This window comes from Zalophus californianus, chromosome 11 (genome assembly GCF_009762305.2).
Source record: "Zalophus californianus isolate mZalCal1 chromosome 11, mZalCal1.pri.v2, whole genome shotgun sequence".
NCBI lineage: Eukaryota > Metazoa > Chordata > Mammalia > Carnivora > Otariidae > Zalophus > Zalophus californianus.
This window is the reverse complement of record NC_045605.1, coordinates 63,648,586-63,670,549: the sequence shown is the minus strand read 5'-3', so window position 1 is coordinate 63,670,549 and position 21,964 is coordinate 63,648,586. Positions and strand designations below refer to the sequence as shown.

Below are 21,964 nucleotides of genomic sequence, written 5' to 3'. Positions count from 1 at the left end.
GCATTACTACAGAGGCTGGCTGGCATCCAGTGAGTGAGGTTGTATTGCCGCCCAAGAGCTTAGATGTTCACAGCAGACCAGCTCCTGATTGTCATGGAGAATTTGGGAACAATGGAACAGGTGCCCAGCCACACTGCTGGATTTTTGTGGGGCCAAGGAGGCCTAGTTTTTTTTTTTTTTTTAATTTTATGTTATTATGTTATGTTAGTGACCATACAATACGTCATTAGTTTTTGATATAGTGATCCATGATTCATTGTTTTCGTATAACACCCAGTGCTCCATGCGATACGTACTCTCCTTAATACCCATCACTGGGCTAACACATCCCCCAAACCCCCTCCCCTCTAAAACCCTGAGTTTGTTTCTCAGAGTCCATAGTCTCTCATGGTTCATCTCCCTCTCTGGTTTCCCCTCCTTCGCTTTTCCCTTTCTTCTCCTAATGTCCTCCACACTATTCCTTATGTTCCACAAATAAGGAAACCATATGATAATTGACTTTCTCTGCTTGACTTATTTCACTTAGCATTATCTCCTCCAGTCCCATCCATGTTGATGTAAAAGTTGGGTAGTCATCCTTTCTGATGGCTGAGTCATATTCCATTGTATATATGGACCACATCTTCTTTATCCATTCGTCTATTGAAGGGCATCTCGGCTCTTTCCACAGTTTGGCTCTTGCGGACATTGCTGCTATGAACACGGCGGGGTGGGGGGCACATGGCCTTTCTTTTCACTACATCTGTGTCTTTGGGGTAAATGCCCAGCAGTGCAATTGCTGGGTCATAGGGTAGCTCTATTTTTAATTTTTTGAGGCACCTCCACACTGTTTTCCAAAGTGGCTGTACCAACTTGCATTCCCACCAACAGTGTAAGAGGGTTCCCCTTTCTCCACAACCTCTCCAACATTTGTTGCTTCTTGCCTTGTCAATCTTTGCCATTCTAACTGGTATAAGGTGGTATCTCAATGTGGTTTAGATTTGAATTTCCCTGTTGGCTAATGATGATGAACATTTTGTCATGTGTCTGTTAGCCATTTGTATGTCTTCTTTGGAGCAGTGTCTGTTCATGCCTTCTGCCCATTTTTTGACCTATTTGTTTTTTGGGTGTTGAGTTTGAGAAGTTCTTTATAGATCTTGGAAATCAGCGCTTTGTTTGTAGTGTCATTTGCAAATATCTTCTTTCAACCTGTGGGTTGCCTCTTTGTTTTGTTGACTGTTTCCTTTGCTGTACAGAGGCTTTTTGTCTTGGTGAAGTCCCAAAAGTTCATTTTCGCTTTCGTTTCACTAGCCTTTGGAGATGTATCTTGAAAGAAGTTGCTGTGGCCGATGTCAAAGAGGTTACTGCCTATGTTCTCCTCTAGGATTTTGATGGATTCCTGTCTCACATTGAGGTCTTTCATCCATTTTGAGTTTATCTTTGTGTAGGGTGTTAGAGAATGGTCGAGTTTCATTCTTCTGTATATAGCTGTCCAATTTTCCCAGCACCATTTATTGAAGAGACTGTCTTTTTTCCATTGCATATTTTTTCCTGCTTTGTCAAGGATTATTTGACCATAGAGTTGAGGGTCCATTTCTGGGCTCTGTAATCTGTTCCATTGGTCTATACGTCTGTTTTTGTGCCAGTACCATGCTGTCTTGGTGATCACTGCTTTGTAATATAGCTTGAAATCAGGCAACGTGATGCCCCAGCTTTGTTTTTCTTTTCCAACATTTCCTTGGTGATTCGGGATCTTTTCTCATTCCATACAAATTTTAGGATTGTTTGTTCCAGCACTTTGAAAAATGTCATTGGAATTTTGATCGGGATGGCATTGAAGGTATAGATTGCTCTGGGCAGCATAGACATTTTAACAATGTTTATTCTTCCGACCCATGAGCATGGAATGTTTTTCCATCTTTTTGTGTCTTCTTCAATTTGTTTCTTGAGTGTTCTGTAGTTCCTAGAGTATAGATCCTTTACCTCTTCGATTAGGTTTATTCCGAGGTATCTTATGGTTTTTGGTGCTATTGTAAATGGAATTGATTCTCTAATTTCTCTTTCTACAGTTACATTGTTGGTGTATAAGAAAGCAACAGATTTCTGTGTGTTGATTTTGTATCCTGCCACATTACTGAATTGCTGTATGAGTTCTAGTAATTTGGGGGTGGAGTCTTTTGGGTTTTCCACATAAAGTATCATGTCATTCACCAAGAGAGAGTTTGACTTCTTCTTTGCCAATTTGAATACCTTTTATTTCTTTTTGTTGTCTGATTGTTGTTGCTAGGACTTCTAGTACTATGTTGAACAATAGTGGCGAGAGTAGGCATCCTTGTCATGTTCCTAATCTTAAGGGACAGGCTCTCAGTTTTTCCCCATTGAGGATGATATTTGCTGTGGGTTTTTCATATATGGATTTTATGAAATGGAGGAATGTTCCCTCTATCCCTATACCCTGGAGAGTTTTAATCAGGAAAGGATGCTGTATTTTGTCAAATGCCTTTTCTGCATCAATTGAGAGGACCATATGGTTCTTCTCTCTCCTCTTATTAATGTGTTCTATCACACTGATTGGTTTGTGAATGTTGAACCATGCTAGCAGTCCCGGGGATACTGCAAAGGTGGTCCTAAGGGGGAAATACATAGCCACCAAGCCTCACTCAAAAAAATAGAAATATCCCGAATTCACCAACTAATTTTACACCTTAAAGAACTGGAGAAGAAGCAACAAATGATGCCTAAGCCACGCAATAGAAGAGAAATAATTAAGATTAGAGCAGAGATCAATGAAATAGAAACCAGAAATACAGTAGATCAGATCAACGAAACTAGAAGCTTCTTCTTTGAAAGAATTAATAGGATCGATAAACCACTGGCCAGACTTATCCAAAAGAAAAGAGAAAGGACCCAAAATAATAAAATTATGAATGAAAGGGGAGAGATCATGACTAATACCAAGGAAATAGGAACAATTATTAGAAATTATTATCAACAACCATATACCAATAAATTGAGCAACCTGGAAGAAATGGATGCCTTCCTGGAAACCTATAAACTCCCAAGCCTGAAACAGGAAGAAATTGACAACCTGAATAGGCCAATAATCAGTAACGACATTGAAGCAGTGATGAGAAACCTCCCAAAAAACAAGAGTCCAGGGCCTGATGGATTCCCTGGGGAATTCTACCAAACATTCAAAAAAGAAATAATACCTATTCTCCTGAAGCTGTTTCAAAAAATGGGAACAGAAGGAAAGCTTCCAGACTCATTCTATGAGGCCAGCATTACCTTGATCCCCAAACCAGGCAAAGACCCCATAAAAAAGGAGAATTTCAGGGTGCCTGGGTGGCTCAGTTGGTTAAGGGACTGCCCTCAGCTCAGGTCATGATCCTGGAGTCCTGGGATCGAGTCCTGCATCGGGCTCCCTGCTCAGCGGGGAGTCTGCTTCTCCCTTTTACTTTCCCCCTCTCGTGCTCTCTCTTATTCTCTCTCTCAAATAAATTGATAAAATCTTTAAAAAAAGGAAAAAAGGAGAATTTTAGACCAATATCCCTGACGAACATGGATTCCAAAATTCTCACCAAAATCCTAGCTAATAGGATCCAACAATACATTAAAAGGATCATCCACCATGACCAAGGAGGCCTGTTTAAAAAAAAAAAAAAGTGGATCTAACAGCCATTTGAGGTTTAGACATGTTATTTTGCTTAGGGTTCACATTCAGTTCAAACTAGCTGAAGCAAAAATTAAATGACCCACTGTATTTATTTTTTAAAGATAACTGATTTCTAGTTTCAGCTATGTCTGGCTCTTTTTAACAGTGACATCAAGGCTTTCACTCTCTCTCCCTTCTGTTGCTCTTTTTATAGTTGCCCTTTCTTCTTATTTCAGAGAGTGACTCTTAATGTATTAAAGAGGATGTCCATAAGGGGTGTCAACTTCAACCACCCTTACAGTCAACAACCTGAAAGGAACAGAATCGTCTTTACCTATAGGTCTAGCAGAGAAGTTGGGAGAAGCTTCTGACCTGACCCTGGGTATGTGTCAAGCTTTGAACAACTACTGTGGTCTGAAAGAAGAACTTCTCTGATTAGACAGGCCTAAGTCTGATGGCCCAGGTCACACCCCCAGGACGAAGTAAGAAAGGATCAACACCTCTTGAAACGCATGGAATGGGAGAGTGGCTCCCCAAAAGGAAAGGATCCTGAGCAGACAGAATAATATGTCACACAGACATTACACAAATACAAGTGTGTCTGATGGTCTGGGGCTCCCTGAGGGGACTGGGTAAAAGGAAGAGGCCATGAGACCCCTGTGTGTAGAAGTCTGAAAGAATGGGTCCAGCTGGGCTCCAGGGCTTGGTGGTCAAAGGGAGCAGTGACCCAGGGGCAGAGAGATGCTGGGTTTACCTGGTGCTGACTTAGCCTCCCTCTGGGGAGTGGGGGGTAAAAACCATGGGAAAGAGAAGGCTGTTGTCAAGGGGAGGAGCTCTGTCCCTAGGGAACAGCCATGGGGACCCCCTCTGAAAGAGTGGGGTTTGAGAATGGCAGGTGAAGGAAGGTTGTGAGACAAAATACAAGATGTCCAGTTACATTTGAATTTCAGATAAACTATATTTTTTTTTGCATGGGACACACTTATACTAAAAGATTACTTGTTTATCTGAAATTCAAATGTAACTGAACATTCTATATTTTTATTTGCTCAATCTGGCAATCCTAAGTAGAGGAGGGTGGTGGGGGAGCAGGCAGCAGCCAAGAGCCACATGGAGGAACATATCAGCTGCTATAGCTCCAATTAGTCCTGACATTTTTCCCATCTCTCCTCCCCTTCTCTGGACTCTTAAAATGAAAGTGGCCTTTTGTATAACCTGCAAACTGGTGGGGCTCCTAAGCAGGTTAAAAATGTGAGTATTCTTGGAAATATGTGGAGAACATTTGCCAGGAAAAGACTGAATTTATGTTAGTAAATCTGTGGCAATTTTGAGATTGGATTGGTGTGCAGATCCATTTTTGTCATGGTTGTCACTGACTATGATTTCTCTCAGACAAGTTAGAGTTTCCTCTTCCCTTTTCAGAACATTGGCAAAAATGTAACTCCCTTCTCACTCAAACAAAACAAAACAAAATGAAATGAAACAACCAACCCCCAAAAACCCCACAAAAAAACCCCCACAAAAAACCCCCACACAAAACAAAACAAAATATGCTTCTCAGGAAGATGATAATCTCTATGTTTCACAACATTCATATTGTGCTCTTAGCAATGCTCTTTACAGTCAGACTCAGCCTGAGTGGAAGGATGGTCAATTTCAAGAAGGTGCCTTCGTTAGTAGGATGTGTAACTATTCACCCCTTGACTTCTTTTATAATCTTTCCCCCTCACTCCTGGACTTGAGAACGAGACCCAAAAGTGTGTAAAGTCCTTGAAGTGATTCATTTACAGACTTCCCTTGTTCTGTTTCTCTTTATTCTCCGTCCTTCCTTCACCAAGATTTGAAATCCTGTCTTCTTCACCCACTACATCCATGTCTTTCAGGACAATCAATGTACCTTCTGCAATATTTATTGTTTTACTCACCCATTCCATCCTATTTATACTTCCTTCCAGTCTGTCTTGCAAAAACAAAACTAATGAAATTTGTTTAGATTTCTTTATATTCATGCAATAATTAAAAGTAGACAATGTGCCTTTTCATATATATATAGGGGCATTCGAGTGTTGACTCATCATTACTCATTAGTCTCCTTCCTTTGCCAACAATACCTTTATTTCCCCCAGGGAATTTTTACATTAATTTTTTTCAGGTATGCACAGTTGGTGTAGATGCTATCCTCAGTTACAGAGTAGATACCATAAAGTGCATATTTGGCAGCATTTTCCATCCTTATCAGTCACATTGTCTGGTTCATGGTTTCTCATGTACTTCTACCACAGAAAATGATATGGGAGGTGTCCTTGAATAGATTTTTGTGAGTAAACACCTTTTCCCCATGGAATAACTGGTATGTTTCCTGCTGGACACAGATTAGAGAGGATGTATCTCTAAGTGTTGGCAGCCTTATTGTCTCTAGGAGGGGAGAGCTTTCTTGAGAATGGAACCTACTCTAGGAAAGCAGAGATGAAAAACAGGAAAGGGAACCCAGATCCTGTTCGCCTCATCTGAGTTTAGGATACAGCCAAGCCTGCAGATTCATTCATCCCTACAATCTGCTGGGACTGAGCCAACGGTCTCATTGATTGTTCAAGTCAATATAGGCTAAACTTTGAGTCCCTTGGTTCTTACACATACCTTGTGAGATTAATAATATTATTTTAGCAGAAAAGTAACAGAGCCAGAGAAGTTACATGTTTGCTCAGTCATACACTAGTCTAGATGTTTTCTCTTCAGGTTAACAAGCACCAACTATAAAATCACCCGAATGACTAATGCCCCTCCACCACCACCAAATTTTCAGTGTTTCCATATTTCTACTGGAAAATATTTAAAAATTTGGTAATACATCTAGGCTTTCCCAAAGTAACTTCAACCTGCTTGTCTTAACATGTTTCCTATCACTGCAGAAACTGTCTATCCCATGCAATCAATCTAGATAAACCTTCTTTTGCTCATGCCCCCATCCCTTCCTCTTCTTCCTCTGTTTACTAACATTCACTCAGTCTCTGTTTTCATTCCTTAATGGGGGCAGGGGGAGTTGTCATGGTGGAATTGAGTCTCTTGAGTGAAGAGATATTTATCCCTATAGAAACCTGAAAGAGTGTTGTTTCAAGTTTGTGCAGTTGAGTTTTCTTATGTCCGTAGGATTTTGAGTGTAATTTCTCCAGAGAAAAATTCTCCAAGGGCAAACATTCAATGCCATATAATGGTATAAAATCAGCACATTGAATCACTGAGTTGTATTTATGGGAGAGTTTTTTTTTTTTTTTTTTTTTAACTAAAGAGGTGAAACAGCTGATTAAATGGGATGAAAGTCGGAGGTAGGGAACTGACGGTAAGGACCTGAAGATTCTGCTTATGTACCCGTTAGCAGGTTTTCCATTTATAGTTCTTCTCACTGATAACTGAAGATGCTTATCAGTGCTCAGGTGCGAATGTCAAGTACTCTGCCTTTTACAGTCACATAAAACTTTGAACAATAATTAGAGCTTTAAGTAGTTTGCTTGGACTAATCAGCAATTCATAGAGCTTTGTAGCTGGGGTGGGAGGTGGTCAGAAATAAGGCCAATCATGCACAAAGATGAAATGCAGAGGAAGAAAAGATTTGTCCAAGGTCATACAGAAAGTTAACAGTAGAGCTGGAAGGACATGTCATTGAATCAGTCAGGTCAGCATTAGGGTAACTCATTCAAAAGGGAAAAGATGGAGCACTCAGGTTCAGTTTTTCTTTTCTTTTCTTTTTCTTTCTTTCTCTCTCTCTCTTCTTTCTTTCTTTCTTTCTTTCTTTCTTTCTTTCTTTCTTTCTTTCTTTCTTTCTTTCTTTCTTTCTTTCTTCTTTCTTTCTTTCTTCTTTCTTTCTTTCTTTCTTTCTTTCTTTCTTTCTTTCTTTCTTTCTTTCTTTCTTTCTTTCTTTCTTTCTTTCTTTCTATGATTTTATTTATTTATTTGAGAGAGAGAGAGAGTAAGAGAGCGCAAGTGTAGTGAGGGACAGGGGGAGAAGCAGGCTCCCGGCTGAGCAGGGAGCCTGATGCAGGGCTCCATCCCAGGACTCTGGGATCATGACCTGCACTGAAGGCAGATGCTTAACCAACTGAGCCACCCAGGCACCTCCATCTTTCTTTCTTTCTTTTCTTTTCTTTTTTTTATCATTCATGAAGGCAATGATTTAGATTTGTTCCAAAACTTATCAGCCCCCTGAAGTTCATCTATTTTTGATAAGATGCTCTAAAGTTTCATATTTTTAAAACTTATTGGTTTTGTATATTTGAAACTTAATACATATTTTTATATACTACAAATGGTACTTAATTTTTTTTTTCAGCAGAGCCCACCTTACTCATTTTAGGAGATATTTTTGATATCCAAAATGCAATTATTAAAGTTAATACAGACATTTACTTTATCACCATGGTTAAACTCTGTAAATCAACTTGCCTTTTACTTTCTGTCAATGTCCTAATAATCTGAGCTCAAGACAACAATACATATCCTTAGCTTGCTTGTCCTTTTGTCTGTCTGACTTCTTCATGTCCCACAGGAAATTCTGCCCGTTTTCAAAACACCGTCCAAAGGCCAGGAGACACCCATTCTAGTACTAAGATGTCATCAAGCACCTTTGATTTGAACAAGCCAGCTTGCCTCCTTCTGCCTTCCTCCTTCTACTTCCTGGCCCTTCCACCCATGACATCCTGTGATTATGGTTGTTTACTTCCCCTCTCCATTCAGAAGTAATTTTTCCCTTTTAAAATTTCTAAAGCATTTGTTCCCATCTAGTTTCCCTTAAATGCCAACCTGAGAAGTGGGCATTTTATTTTACCAATAAGAGGAGACCCTGAAAGTTCTGGGAGGGAGGATGATATTATTTTGGCAGAGGTATGAAGGATACATTGGAAGAGAAGTTACAAAACACAGAGAAGCCAGTTATGAGACCACTGAATGATGAGGGTGGGGCGGGGAGGAAAAGGAGGAAGAAAAGAGGCCATGACTCCAGATTTTAAAGACCCGTGGGCCTGACAGTGACTAGGATGCTGGGGCCAGAGGAGAGTTGGTCTGGGTGACTGGGGAGGAGAAGGGGGAGAAGTGAGGTGCTCTGCCTAGAGAGGGGCTCAGAAGAGCAGCTAGACTGGGAGGAAGATGGTCAGCTGTGCTTGGGACTGGCAGGCCCCAAGGACTCATACAGCATGTGTGCCTCCTATGTGCCCACCCCCAACTTTTCTACCTTCCCTTCAGCCTCACCCTCATCTGAATGGAGGGGAAGCCTGCAGTTTTCTATGAACAAATCAGAGAAACACCCATGTCAGGTCCAGAAGGAATGCCCTGCTCCCAACCACACAGGGGAACCTGAGTACAGGAGGAGTCAGAAACTCATCTTGGAGGTAGTAGCAGAGTCAGGATTGTGGCCCAACACTCTAATCCAGTGGTATTTCCAACCCTATAGGGGCTGCAAACATCTACAAAGCCATGGATTAATTCTGGGGCTCTCTATTCCCTTGATTTATTTTTCCTTCAGACACTGGATTCCTTAAGGTCAGAGCCCAGGCTTCCAAATTTTAATATTTATTCTTCCATCTATTCAACAAATATTGGTTTAGCATCTGTTATATCAGTTATTTGTTCCAGGCACAAAGAACAGAACCAAGTTCCTGTCCTCCTGGAGCTTACATTCCGGAAGGGGGAATTAGATAATAAGCATAAAACCCAAATAAATATGTGTGATTTCAGTTGGTGACAAGTGTTATGACAAACTATAAACCAGGGAGATGGGAGTCACAGGGTGCTGGAGTAGGGGGTAGGGGTTGCCCTTTTATGCTGTGCTGTCAAACTTATGTCACAAATGTATCTTTGAGGGTACACAGGCTCCACATGGTAGGTGCACAATCAGTGCTTATTGAATTATTACTAGTTAAATGAACTTGCTAATAATGTGTGTGGGGGGGGAGAGGGAGAGAGAGAGAGAGAGAGAGTTTAAATCACAGGACCAGAATAGCTATAAATGGAATTTTGTATAGCCCAAAATCCATTTTATGGTCACAAGGATGGGCGATGGAGAACTGACCTCTAAAGTTTTCCATTCAGGAAAATTTCAGTATAATTAGTCAGACCCACTCTAACCAAAAGTCCATATGCTTGGAACAATTTACTTACGTTCATCTGAGATGAATGCATTTAAATTTCAACCCCTTTTGAGTGTTTCTCTATTTGTTTGGGTATATTATTCATGTATTTCATTTTAAACAAAGAAATATAAATGCATTTTGAACTTTGGCATTTATAATACATATTCATCAAAATTTGTTTTAATTTTGAATTCATAGTTATAGATTTTTGTCTTTTTTGCTGTTTGTTTATTTCAAAATCTTTATTGGAAAACTCACATATGAAATACAATTAAAAAGAACAGAGATGCATACATCAATGTGATGGACAATGGATTCTATGTTTTAAAAATAGGATTTATTGGGCGCCTGGGTGGCTCAGATGGTTGAGCGTCTGCCTTCGGCTCAGGTCATGATCCCAGGGTCCAGGGATCGAGTCCCGCATCGGGCTCCCTGCTCCTTGGGAGCCTGCTTCTCCCTCTGCTTCTCTCTCTCTCCGCTCCTCTGTCTCTCATGAATAAATAACAAAATCTTAAAAAAAAAATAGGATTTATTTTCAACCTAGCAAAAAAGTTCCCAGAGAACACCTGCTATTTTCATACCTCGAAAGCAGGATTTCTGAGCCCAAATTCCTCATTTCATTTGTATTTGAAAGATTCACTCTTACAATATATTGGCAATTCTCAAGATTTGCTAACTTGAAGATTTGTCAAAATGAACTCACTATGACATCTTCTGCCGAGAATTTCTGACTTGAACTCTCAGCTACTGGACTGTGACTTCATAATTTGTATACAATGTCCCTAAAAACAAAATACTCTCCACCACGAAATGAAAAGGCAAAATCAAAGCTCTGTGGTTGAATTCATCCTCTTGGGCTTTTCTAACTTTCCGGAACTCCAAGAGCAGATCTTTGGGGTTTTCTTGGTTGTCTACCTGGTGACTCTGTTGGGAAATGCCATCATTATAGTCAGCATCTCCTTGGAACAGAGCCTCCACGTTCCCATGTACCTCTTCCTCCAGAACTTGTCTGTGGTGGACGTGAGTTTCAGTGCAGTCATTATGCCTGAAATGCTGGTGGTCCTCTCCACTGAGAAAATGTCAATTACTTTTGCAGGCTGTTTTGCACAGATGTATTTCATCCTTTTTTTTGGTGGCACTGAATGTTTTCTCCTGGGGGCGATGGCTTATGACCGCTTTGCTGCAATCTGTCATCCTCTGAGCTACCCAATGATTATGAACAAGAGGGTTTTCATGAAATTACTTATAATGTCATGGACCTTAGGTTTCATGTTAGGTACTGTGCAGACCACATGGGTTTTCAGTTTTCCCTTCTGTGGCCCCAACGAAATCAATCATATCTCCTGTGAAACCCCAGCAGTGCTAGAACTCGCATGTGCAGATAGCTTTCTGTTTGAAATCTATGCATTCACCGGCACCATTTTGATTGTCATGGTTCCTTTTGTGTTGATTCTCTTGTCTTACATTCGGATTCTCTTTGCCATCCTGAAGATGCCATCAGCCACTGGGAGGCAAAAGGTCTTTTCCACCTGTGCCTCCCATCTCACGTCTGTGACCCTCTTCTATGGCACGGCCAGTATGACCTATTTACAACCCAAATCTGGCTACTCTCCAGACACCAAGAAGCTGATGTCATTGTCTTACTCACTTCTTACACCTTTGCTGAATCCACTGATCTACAGCTTGAGAAACAGTGAGATGAAAAAAGCTTTGATGAAATAGTGGCGAAGAATAGTGGATTCACACCCATTCTGACTGTGCTGAGAAGCCATGCGATATTTGGTCACTGTTTGACTGAACTCTAAATAAATTTTATAAGTGGCCAAACATTTTATATTTCTCTGTATGAACATGTTTAATTTGCTATTTTCCCACTTTCAATAGTAGGGATCCCTATTTTCGGTAGCGTACTGTTGTCATTCATTTTTTATAGAACATAGAATTCAAGAGTTGATCCATTCCTGTAGTATGACATCCAGGGCATTAGTGGATTGTATCATTAAAACGAAGTGTCAATAAACATCTTGGGCCCTACATTCATATGTACTGATGTTTTATTTCTGATACATTCTTCAAAGTGATTCTGATGGGACAAAAACTATGTGTCACATTAACATGACAGTAACATTCTTTCTAAACCTGTGACCTGTTATTGGCCAGACACAAGGGCTCCATGTGGAATGTAAAAATGTAGACTCTCAAGTCCCACCCAAGACTTAATGAACTCTAATCTGCATATTAAAAGGATCACAAAGTGACCTGGATATACTTTAAAGTTGGAGAAGCATTCGTGTACAGCACGGCTTATATCTTTATAATAAAGATGAGTTTGTTGTTCCTTTACTACTCCTCTGCCATCAGATCATCGGAGCTTATATTGCCCCATAGTGTCCTCCAGACAGACAGTTTCCCAAAACTGTGGTGTATTTGTGTGATCCTCTGATCATCCACACCTACTTGCTTTTCCCTTGTGTCGGAGCAGGTTCAGGAAGGCCTTTGAAAACTGTAAGTTCTAGAGAACTCTTCTAGCTTTGTCCAAACTACCCCTGTGGAATCCCCTCTGATTCTTCATGCATCATGTATTGACCCTCACTGCTTTTTGGCAACCCTTTCACATATTGCAGTTTAGGTTAAGATATGTACCGGTGTTTTGAATATGAAAATTAGGTTTATGTTCTCATTGGTATTGTCATTTGGGGAAAATTTCTAGGATGCTAATACCATCTCTACCCCAACCTTTATGCTGCTGCATTTCATTTTGTATTTTTAAATAAAAACCTTGCTTTTAATTTTTTACAAAAGTAATGACTTTTTAAAATTCAAAAAGTACACAGTTATATAAAATAATGCAAAAGCCTCTCAAAAACTCCGACTCTCATTCCTGATTCCATTGTTAGAGCTAATCACTCTAAATTGTTTATGTCCAGGCTCTTGATTTTTCCTATGTATGTCCAAGGACTGGGTATGTGTACATATATTTCTTTTTATCAGAATAGGAGGAGAAGAGTTTATAGTCTATTTTCCAACTTTTCCATTTCATGTAATATGTCAAGGATATCATTTTGTGTCTGTATATAGATTGCTTTGTTCTTTTTAATAAGTATATCACATTCTAAATGAGTAAACATAGTATTGTGACCAATTTCCTCAAATGAATATTTTACTTCCAACTTTTCACTATTATGCAACTGTTGTAATGAACATCCTTCTACACATCCTGTTGTGCATTTACTATGTATCCAGTTTTAGGAAATAGAATTGCCAGATCAAAGAATGTCATGCTAGATTACTAATGTGGTAATATCTTAGATTTTTCTGCCGTAGTGTTTAACCAACCACATCCTCCAACAGAGTATGAGTGTCCCTTTGCAAGTTCTTGCCAATTCTAGGTATTCTGTCCCACAATGCTTTGTTCATCTGACTTGCATGTTTAATTACTAGTAAGACACAAACATTATTCAAAAACAAAATCAGATACCAACCACTCTGATAATCACACTTGGAGCTTGTCATCTTTCAGAGCTACTCTATGCAAACTTTAATTCACATATTTCATTACGGACTTTTTCTCAGAATAGACTTTATGAAGCTCTTTTAAGATATATTCACAAGTCCTTGATTCTTAGATGTGTTGTTAAATTTTCATTTTCAAATATATTTGGAAACAAAAGCAAAAGTAAACCATGCGGACTACACCAAAAGAAATAGCTTCTGCACAATGAAGGAAACAATCAACAAAACTAGATGGCAACCTACTGAATGGGAGGATATTTGCAAATGACAAATCCAGTAAAGGGGTTAGTATTGGGGGCGCCTGGGTGGCTCAGTTGGTTAAGCGACTGCCTTCGGCTCAGGTCATGATCCTGGAGTCCCGGGATTGAGTCCCACATCGGACTCCCTGCTCAGCAGGGAGTCTGCTTCTCCCTCTAACCCTCTTCCCTCTCATGCTCTCTATCTCTCATTCTCTCTCTCTCAAATAAATAAATAAAATCTTTTTTAAAAAAAAGGGGGGGTTAGTATTCAAGATATTTAAAGAACTTATACAACTCAACCCCCCCAAAAAAAATCCAATGAAAAATGGGCAGAAGACCCAAATGGACATTTTTCCAAAGAAGATGTACAGATGGCCAACAGAGACATGAAAAGATGCTCAACATCACTCATCATCAGGGAAATACAACTCAAAACTATAATAAGCTATCACCTCACTCCAGTCATAAAGGCTAAAATTAACAACAAGAAAAAACAGGTGTTGGCGAGGATATGGAGAAAGGGGAACGTTCTTATATTGTTGGTAGGAATGTCACCTGGTGCAGACACAGTGAGGAGGTTCCTCAAAAAGTTAAAAATAGAGGTGCCTGTCTGGCTCAGTCGTTAAGCGTCTGCCTTTGGCTCAGGTCATGGTCCCAGGGTCCTGGGATAGAGCCCCACATAGGGCTCCCTGCTCCACGGGAAGCCTGCTTCTCCCTCTCCCTCTCCCCCTGCTTGTGTTTCCTCTCTCACTGTGTGTCTCTCTGTCAAATAAATGAATAAATAAAATATTTAAAAAAGAGTTAAAAATAAAACTACCCACTGATCCAGTAACTGCACTACAGGATATTTACCCCCAAGATACAAAACACTAATTCAAAGGGATACATGGACCCTTATGTTTATTTCAGCATTAATTACGATAGCCAAATTATGGAAAGAGCCCAAGTGTCCATCGATACATGAATGGATAAATATGAAGTGGCATATGCATACAATGGAATATTACTCAGCCACAAAAAAGAATGTAAGCTTGCCATTTGCAACACCATGGATGGAGCTAGAGGATATAATGCTAAGTCAGACAAGTCAGAGAAAAATAAATACCATATGGGTTCACTCATATATGTAGAATTTAAGAAACAAAACAAAGGAGCAAAGAGAAAAGGAGACAAACTAAGAAACCAGACTCTTAACTCTAGAGAACAAATGGGTGGTTAGCAGAGGGGAGGTGGGTGGGGGTAGTATGGGTGGAATAAGTGAAGGGGATTAAGAGGACACTTGTCGTGATGAGCACTGAGGAAATACTAGAATTGTTGAATCACTCTATTGTACTCCTGAAACTAACCTAGCACTTTATGTTAATTATACTGGAATTAAAATGTTAAAAATTCATAAGGGAGAGAAAAAAAGAATCTTTTGGACCTTTAAGTACATCAATTATGCAGGCATTGGATCTTTTTTGTTAGCTTTACAAGTTTATGTTTACTCTGATCATTTTCAATTGTGCTCATTTCGTTTCATTTTGCTTGGTTAATCTTCTCTCAATTAATCTTCTCTCTACCACTACATTTGAGCAGTGTCTATTCTCTTTTTCAATACTTCCACTATGGACATCATACTTGTGATTTTTAAAAAAAAAAAAATCAACATCTTTTCTGAACACTGCCAGCTAAGGTTTCATCAGTTTCTGTTGTTTTGCTGGGTTTTCCCTGAGCATGTGTATTTTTTGCTTTGTGCCCTTCATTACAGAAGCAGTAACTTCCCTAAATGATAAATATTCCTGGCAATATTTTTGCTGAAAAATTTTATCTACTCTATGGCCACACTGTTCTAGTGAGTGTTTTATTCATCATTTGCTTTTCCTGTTCCATTCCTCCTTTTATCCTTTAGTTTCTGTGTATTACTCTGGTTCAAGATCTCTCGGATATCCCACAATTGGAACAAAGTGTACTCTCTCTGGACCAGCCATGTGCAGAATGTTTGTTGGGGCCAGGCCATATTTCACAAGTCCCCAGGAATTAGCCATGGTGAACAGTAGCACTCCTTCTAAACCTGTTCCTCAGTTATAGGCCAGACACAAAGGCTCCGTGTGGGATGTAAAAGTGTAGACTCTCAGCTCACACCCAAGACTTAGTGAATTTCAATCTGCAAATTAAAAGGACCTCCAGGGCCCGTGGGTGGCTCAGTCTGTTAAGCCTCCAACTCTTGGTTTCAGCTCAGGCCCTCACCTCCAGGCTGTGGGATGGAGCCCAGGGCCCTGGGTTGGGCTCTATGCTCAGGGTGGAGTAGGCTTCCGATTCTCTGCCTCTGCCCCTCCCCCCACTTGCCCACATACTTGCTCTCTCTCTTGCTATCTCTCTCACAAATAAATAAAATCTTTAAAATAAATAAAATAAAATAAAATAAAAGGATCCCTGGGTGACTTGGATGCACTTTGAAGTTGGAGAAGCACTGGTGTACAGCACGGCTTATATCTTCAGAATAAAGATGAGTTTGTTGTTCCTTTACCTCTGCCATCAGATCATCAGAGCTCACATTGCCCCATATCATCCTCCTGACAGACAGCTTCCCGAAACTGTGGTGTGTTTGTGTGATCCTCTGATCATCCACGCCTATCTGCTTTTCCCTTGTTTCAGAGCAGGTCCAGGGAGGCCTTTACCACCAGCATATCCACTCACCTCTCCTTGTTGCAAACAGCAGGATGATTGTCCTGCCCTCTGGGTGTGCCCTTTGCGCTGATTCTCAGGTGTGGTTATGGTGCATCAGAGTCACCGGGATGGAGATAAAGACACAGATTGCTGGCCCCACACAGAGTATCTGTTTCAGTAGGTCTGTGGTGGTACCTGCTAATTTGCATGTAGAATAAGTTCCCTGGTGGTTCTGAAACTGTTGGTCCAGGGACTATGCTCTGAGAACCCTAAGTTCTAGAGAACTCTTCTAGCTTTGTCCAAACTACCCCTGTGGAATCCCCCCTGATTTTTCATGCATCATGTTTTGACCCTCACTGTTTTTGACAACGCCTTTCACATATTGCAGTTTAGGTTAAGATATATGCCAGTTTCTTTGAATATGAAATCTAGGTTTATGTTCTTATTAGTATTGTCGTTTTGGGGAAATTTCTAGGATGCTAATGCCATCTCTACCCCGACTTTTATGCTGCTGCATTTCATTTTGTATTTTTAAATAAAAAGCTTGCTTTTAATTTTTTACAAAAGTAATGACTTTTTAAAATTCAAAGAGTACGTAGATATATAAAATAATCCAAAAGTCTCTCAAAAACACCTCGACTCTCATTCCTGATTCCATTGTTAGAGCTAATCACTCTAAATTATTTATGTCCAGGCTCTTGATTTTTCCTATGTATGTCCAAGGACTGGGTATGTGTACATATATTTCTTTTTATCAGGATAGGAGAAGAGTTTACAGTCTGTTTTCCAACTTTTCCATTTCATGTAATATTTCAAGGATATCATTTTGTGTCTGTATGTAGATTGCTTTGTTCTTTTTAATAAGTGTATCACATTCTAAATGAGTAAACATAGTATTGTGACCAATTTCCTCAAATGAATATTTTACTTCCAACTTTTCACTATTATGCAACTGTTGTAATGAACATCCTTCTACACATCCTGTTGTGCATTTACTATGTATCCAGTTTTAGGAAATAGAATTGCCAGATCAAAAAATGTCATGCTAGGGCGCCTGGGTGGCTCAGTTGTTAAGTGGCTGCCTTTGGCTCAGGTCATGTGGGATCGAGCCCCACGTCAGGCTTCCTGCTCAGCTGGGGAGTCTGCTTCTCCCTCTCCCACTCCCCCTGCTTGTGTTCCCTCTCTTGCTGTCTCTCTCTGTCTGTCAAATAAATAAATAAAATCTTTAAAAAAAAGTCATGCTAGATTACTTATGTGGTGATATCTTAGATTTTTCTGCAGTAGTGTTTAACCAACCACATCCTCCAACAGTGTCCCTTTGCAAAGTTCTTACCAATTCTAGATATTCTGTCCCGTAATGCTTTGTTCATCTGATTTGCATGTTTAATTACTAGTAAGACACAAACATTATTCAAAACCAAAATCGGATGCCAACCACTCTGATAATCACACTTGGAGCTTGTCTTCTTTCAGAGCTACTCTATGCAAACTTTATTTATTTATTTTAATATTTTTACTGGTTTTTTTTAAGATTTTATTTATTTATTTGAGAGAGAGAGAATGAGAGACAGAGCATGGGGGGGGGGAGGGTGAGAGGGAGAAGCAGACTCCCCACTGAGCAGGGAGCCTTGATCCCGGGACTCCAGGATCATGACCTGAGCCGAAGGCAGTTGCTTAACCAACTGAGCCACCCAGGCGCCCTCTATGTAACCTTTAATTCACATATTTCATTATGGACTTTTTCTTAGGATAGACTTTAGACAGCCTCTTTTTTTTAAGATATATTCACAAGTCCTTGATTCTTAGATATATTTTTAAATTTTCATTTTCTAATATTTTTCTTTGTGTATGAACAACATTTTTGTAATAGTGATCTTGTCCTTTTTGGTTAGATTTATTAGTAACTTGATACTTCAGAAAAATTTAAAAAAATTTTTTATTGTTATGTTAATCACCATACATTACATCATTAGTTTTTGATGTAGTGTTCCATGATTCATTGTTTGTGCATAATACCCAGTGCTCCATGCAGAACGTGACCTCTTTAATACCCATCACCAGGCTAACCCATCCCCCTACCCCCCTCCCCTCTAGAACCCTCAGTTTGTTTTTCAGAGTCCATCGTCTCTCATGGTTCGTCTCCCCCTCCGACTTACTCCCCTTCATTCTTCCCCTCCTGCTATCTTCTTCTTTTTCTTTTTTCTTAACATATGTTGCATTATTTGTTTCAGAAGTACAGATCTGTGATTCAACAGACTTGCACAATTCACAGCGCTCACCGTAGCACATACCCTCCCCAATGTCTATCACCCAGCCACCCCATCCCTCCCACCCCCCACCACTCCAGTAACACTCCGTTTGTTTCCTGAGATTAAGAACGCCTCAAATCAGTGAGGTCATATGATACATGTCTTTCTCTGATTGACTTATTTCACCTAGCATAACACCCTCCAGTTCCATCCACGTCGTTGCAAATGGCAAGATCTCATTCCTTTTGATGGCTGCATTATATTCCATTGTGTATATATACCACATCTTCTTTATCCATTCATCTGTCGGTGGACATCTTGGCTCTTTCCACAGTTTGGCTATTGTGGACATTGCTGCTATAAACATTGGGGTGCACGTACCCCTTCGGATCCCTACATTTGTATCCTTGGGGTAAATACCCAGTAGTGCAATTGCTGGATCGTATGGTAGCTCTATTTTCAACTGTTGATACTTCAGAAATTTTTAGATTCAACTTTATACCATTTGCTGCTGGTCTTAGATATAAATTTACTTCTGTTGTTGATTCCTTATCTAGAACACTTGTTAAGCTCTGTTGTTGATGGCAATACATCATTCCAGGATCATTAAGGTGTTCTGTGCACATAATCACATCATATGTGAAAATGAGCAGTTTTATCTCCTCATTTCTAATCCTTTTTTTTTTTTAAAGATTTGATTTATTTATTCATGAGAGACAGACAGAGAGAGAGAGAGAGGCAGAGGGAGAAGCAGGCTCCCAAGGAGCAGGGAGCCCGATGCGGGACCCGATCCCAGGACCCTGGGATCATGACCTGAGCCGAAGGCAGACGCTTAACCATCTGAGCCACCCAGGCGCCCTCATTTCTAATCCTTATACTTTTAATTTTTCCCTTTGCCTTATAGGCTACAAGTTCTAGGGCAATACTGAGTAGAGACAGAGAGTGGTTATCTTTCTTGTGTTCAGCATCTCAAAGGGAACAAATTTTTACTTTTTCCTTATTAAATGCCATTTTTGCTATAGTTTGTGGATATCCATCATCAGGTTGAGGGACTTTTCTCACATTCCTAGTTTACCAAGAGTTTTCGTCAGGGATGGATGTTCAGATTTTCAAAATCTTTTCTGTATCAATTGTAATGATTAGGAGATTTTTCTCCTTTTATCCATAATGTGGTGAATTTGCTGATTGGTTTTCTTATATTTAACTAACTTTGCATTCCTGGGATTAAGCAAACTTGGTCACAGTGTATTACCAATTTATATGTATTCCAGGATTTAATTCACTAATGTTTCACTTAGGATTTCTGTACTCACATTTGCAAAGAAGGTTAGCCTGTGATTTTCCAATCATGTAACTGTTCTTGTTCTGTTTTGATTTTACAGTTATACTGGCTTCCAAAAGTAGCTGGGAACTCTATCCTCTTTTTGATTTGCTGACAGATTTATGTGAGGTTGAATTTATTTCTTCCTTAAATGTTTTGCAACATCTACTAACAAATCTATTAAGCATGGAGTTTTCCTTTTTAACCTGTAAGTCTTAATTACCCATTTGTATCTTGAGTACTTTTGGGCCTACAGGTTTTCTATTCTTGTTTCAATTTGGGTAAGTTCTATATTTCTAAGAAGTCACATGATCTAAATTTCATATTTATGGGGAAACATTTTTCATAATGTCTTCATGTTCTATGGTGATACCCTGTTTTAAAACGCCTGATAATGGTTATATGTCTTTTCGATCTTTTCTTAAGCCAACCAAGGGTTTATGATTTATTTGACTCTTCAAAGAACCACGTTTGACTTTTTTTTTAAAGATTTTTATTTATTTATTTGAGAAAGAGAAAAAGAGAGAGAGGGAGCATGAGTGGGAGAGGGGCGGATGGAGAGGGAGAAGCAGACTCCCTGCTGAGCAGGGAGCCTGACAAGGGGCTTGCTCCCTGGACCCCGGGATCTTTTTTTTTTCTTTAAATTTTTTATTGTTATGTTAATCACCATACATTACATCATTAGTTTTTGATGTAGTGTTCCACGATTCATTGTTTGCGCATAACACCCAGTGCTCCATGCAGAATGTGCCCTCCCTAATACCCATCACCAGGCTAACCCATCCCCCCACCCCCTCCCTGGATCCCAGGATCTTAACCTGAGCCAAAGGCAGACGCTTAACTGACGGAGCCACTCAGGTGCCCCATGTTTGGCTTTTTTGATCCTCCCTCTATGTATGCTTACTTTCTATTCATTAAGAGATGCTTCTTCACTAATAATCTTACAGGCCCATTCCCTACGCTTTGTTGTTTTTATCGAACATCTGCAAGTGCACACTTAGTTGGTTGTTTTTCATGTTGACTTTAGCACAACAGATGCATTCTGTGCTTCATTCTTGTTTTGTGCAGCATACTTTCTAATTTTCTTTCCTTTTCTTCCTTTCTCACATGTTATTTAGACAAGTATTTCTCAGGTTTAAACATGTGGTTATTTCCCAGTTATATTTAATTATAGAGTCCCAGTGGAAGAGTACTGTGATCGCACAACCTCCTGTATAGCATGAATCCATTAACAGTTGTTGATCATTTCTTTGTGGCCCAGGGTCCTGTCAGATTTTTGAATACTGTGTGTGATTGAAAACTACGTGCTTTCTTCCCAGGGCTGGATACAGAGTTCTCTGTATGTGTACTAGACTAAGGTACGATGTATTTTCTTATGGGTTTTTATTTATTTCTTCTAAGAATTATGTAAAGAGGCGTGTTACAGTCTCCTACTATGACTGACAGTCCTTTAAGTTTCCTTGTGATTCTGTCAATATTTGCTTAATATGTTTTGCAGCTATATTATTGCTTACTTGCAGGTTTCGAATTGTTATATCTTCTTGGAGAGAGTTGCACCTTTGCTCATTACCAAGTGACTCTCCTTATCCCTAGTAACGTTTCTTGCTCTGAAGTCAGCCTCTTCTGATAATAATATAGTTACAAAAATTTCCCTTGATTAGCATCTTGGGCTATCTTTCTCCATCTTTTTATTTTTAACCTTCCTATGTCCTGATTTAGATACATCTCCACTGAGGAATGCTGTGGAGAAAAAGAAGTCAGGATAGTAGAGTTGGGGTTGGAGTTGATTTTCACAAGCTTTGACTTGGGAGGAGCTCCTGGAGAAGTTGTCCCTGGGGCCAAGGGACGTAAGGGAGTTGGCATTTTGGAGAATAATAGTCCAGGTTCAGAGAAAAGCTATGGACAGTAGCTCTGAGATGGGACCATAGCCGTTGGAGTCATGAACTAGCAAGGAGGCTAGTGTGGCTGGACGAGAATGGCCAGCAGGATGTAGTGGAGGTGAGCTCAGAGAATAATAGGGGACTAGATCTTTAATATATAAATTTGGCTTCTAACCAGAAGGGGATAGGGTGCTATTGGAGGGTTTTGAGCAGAGGCAAGGGAGGAAGAAGGGAGAAGTTGAGAGGCCATGGCAATTATCCAGTTGAGAGGCAACAGTAGCTTGGACCAGGGTGTTAGCTCAAGGAAAGGTAGAATGTTCAGATTTGATACGCTGTACTTTGAAGACAGAGCCACAGGTA

General features: G+C 39.9%; 1 protein-coding gene across 1 annotated transcript; it reads left to right on the top strand.

The window, feature by feature from the left end:
* The first annotated feature begins 10,563 nt into the window (after positions 1–10,563).
* On the top strand, positions 10,564–11,475 carry LOC113914125 (olfactory receptor 10A6). The gene has a single exon (XM_027579025.2). The coding sequence runs from the start codon at positions 10,564–10,566 to the stop codon at positions 11,473–11,475; it is 912 nt and encodes a 303-aa protein (XP_027434826.2).
* The last annotated feature ends 10,489 nt before the right edge of the window (positions 11,476–21,964 follow it).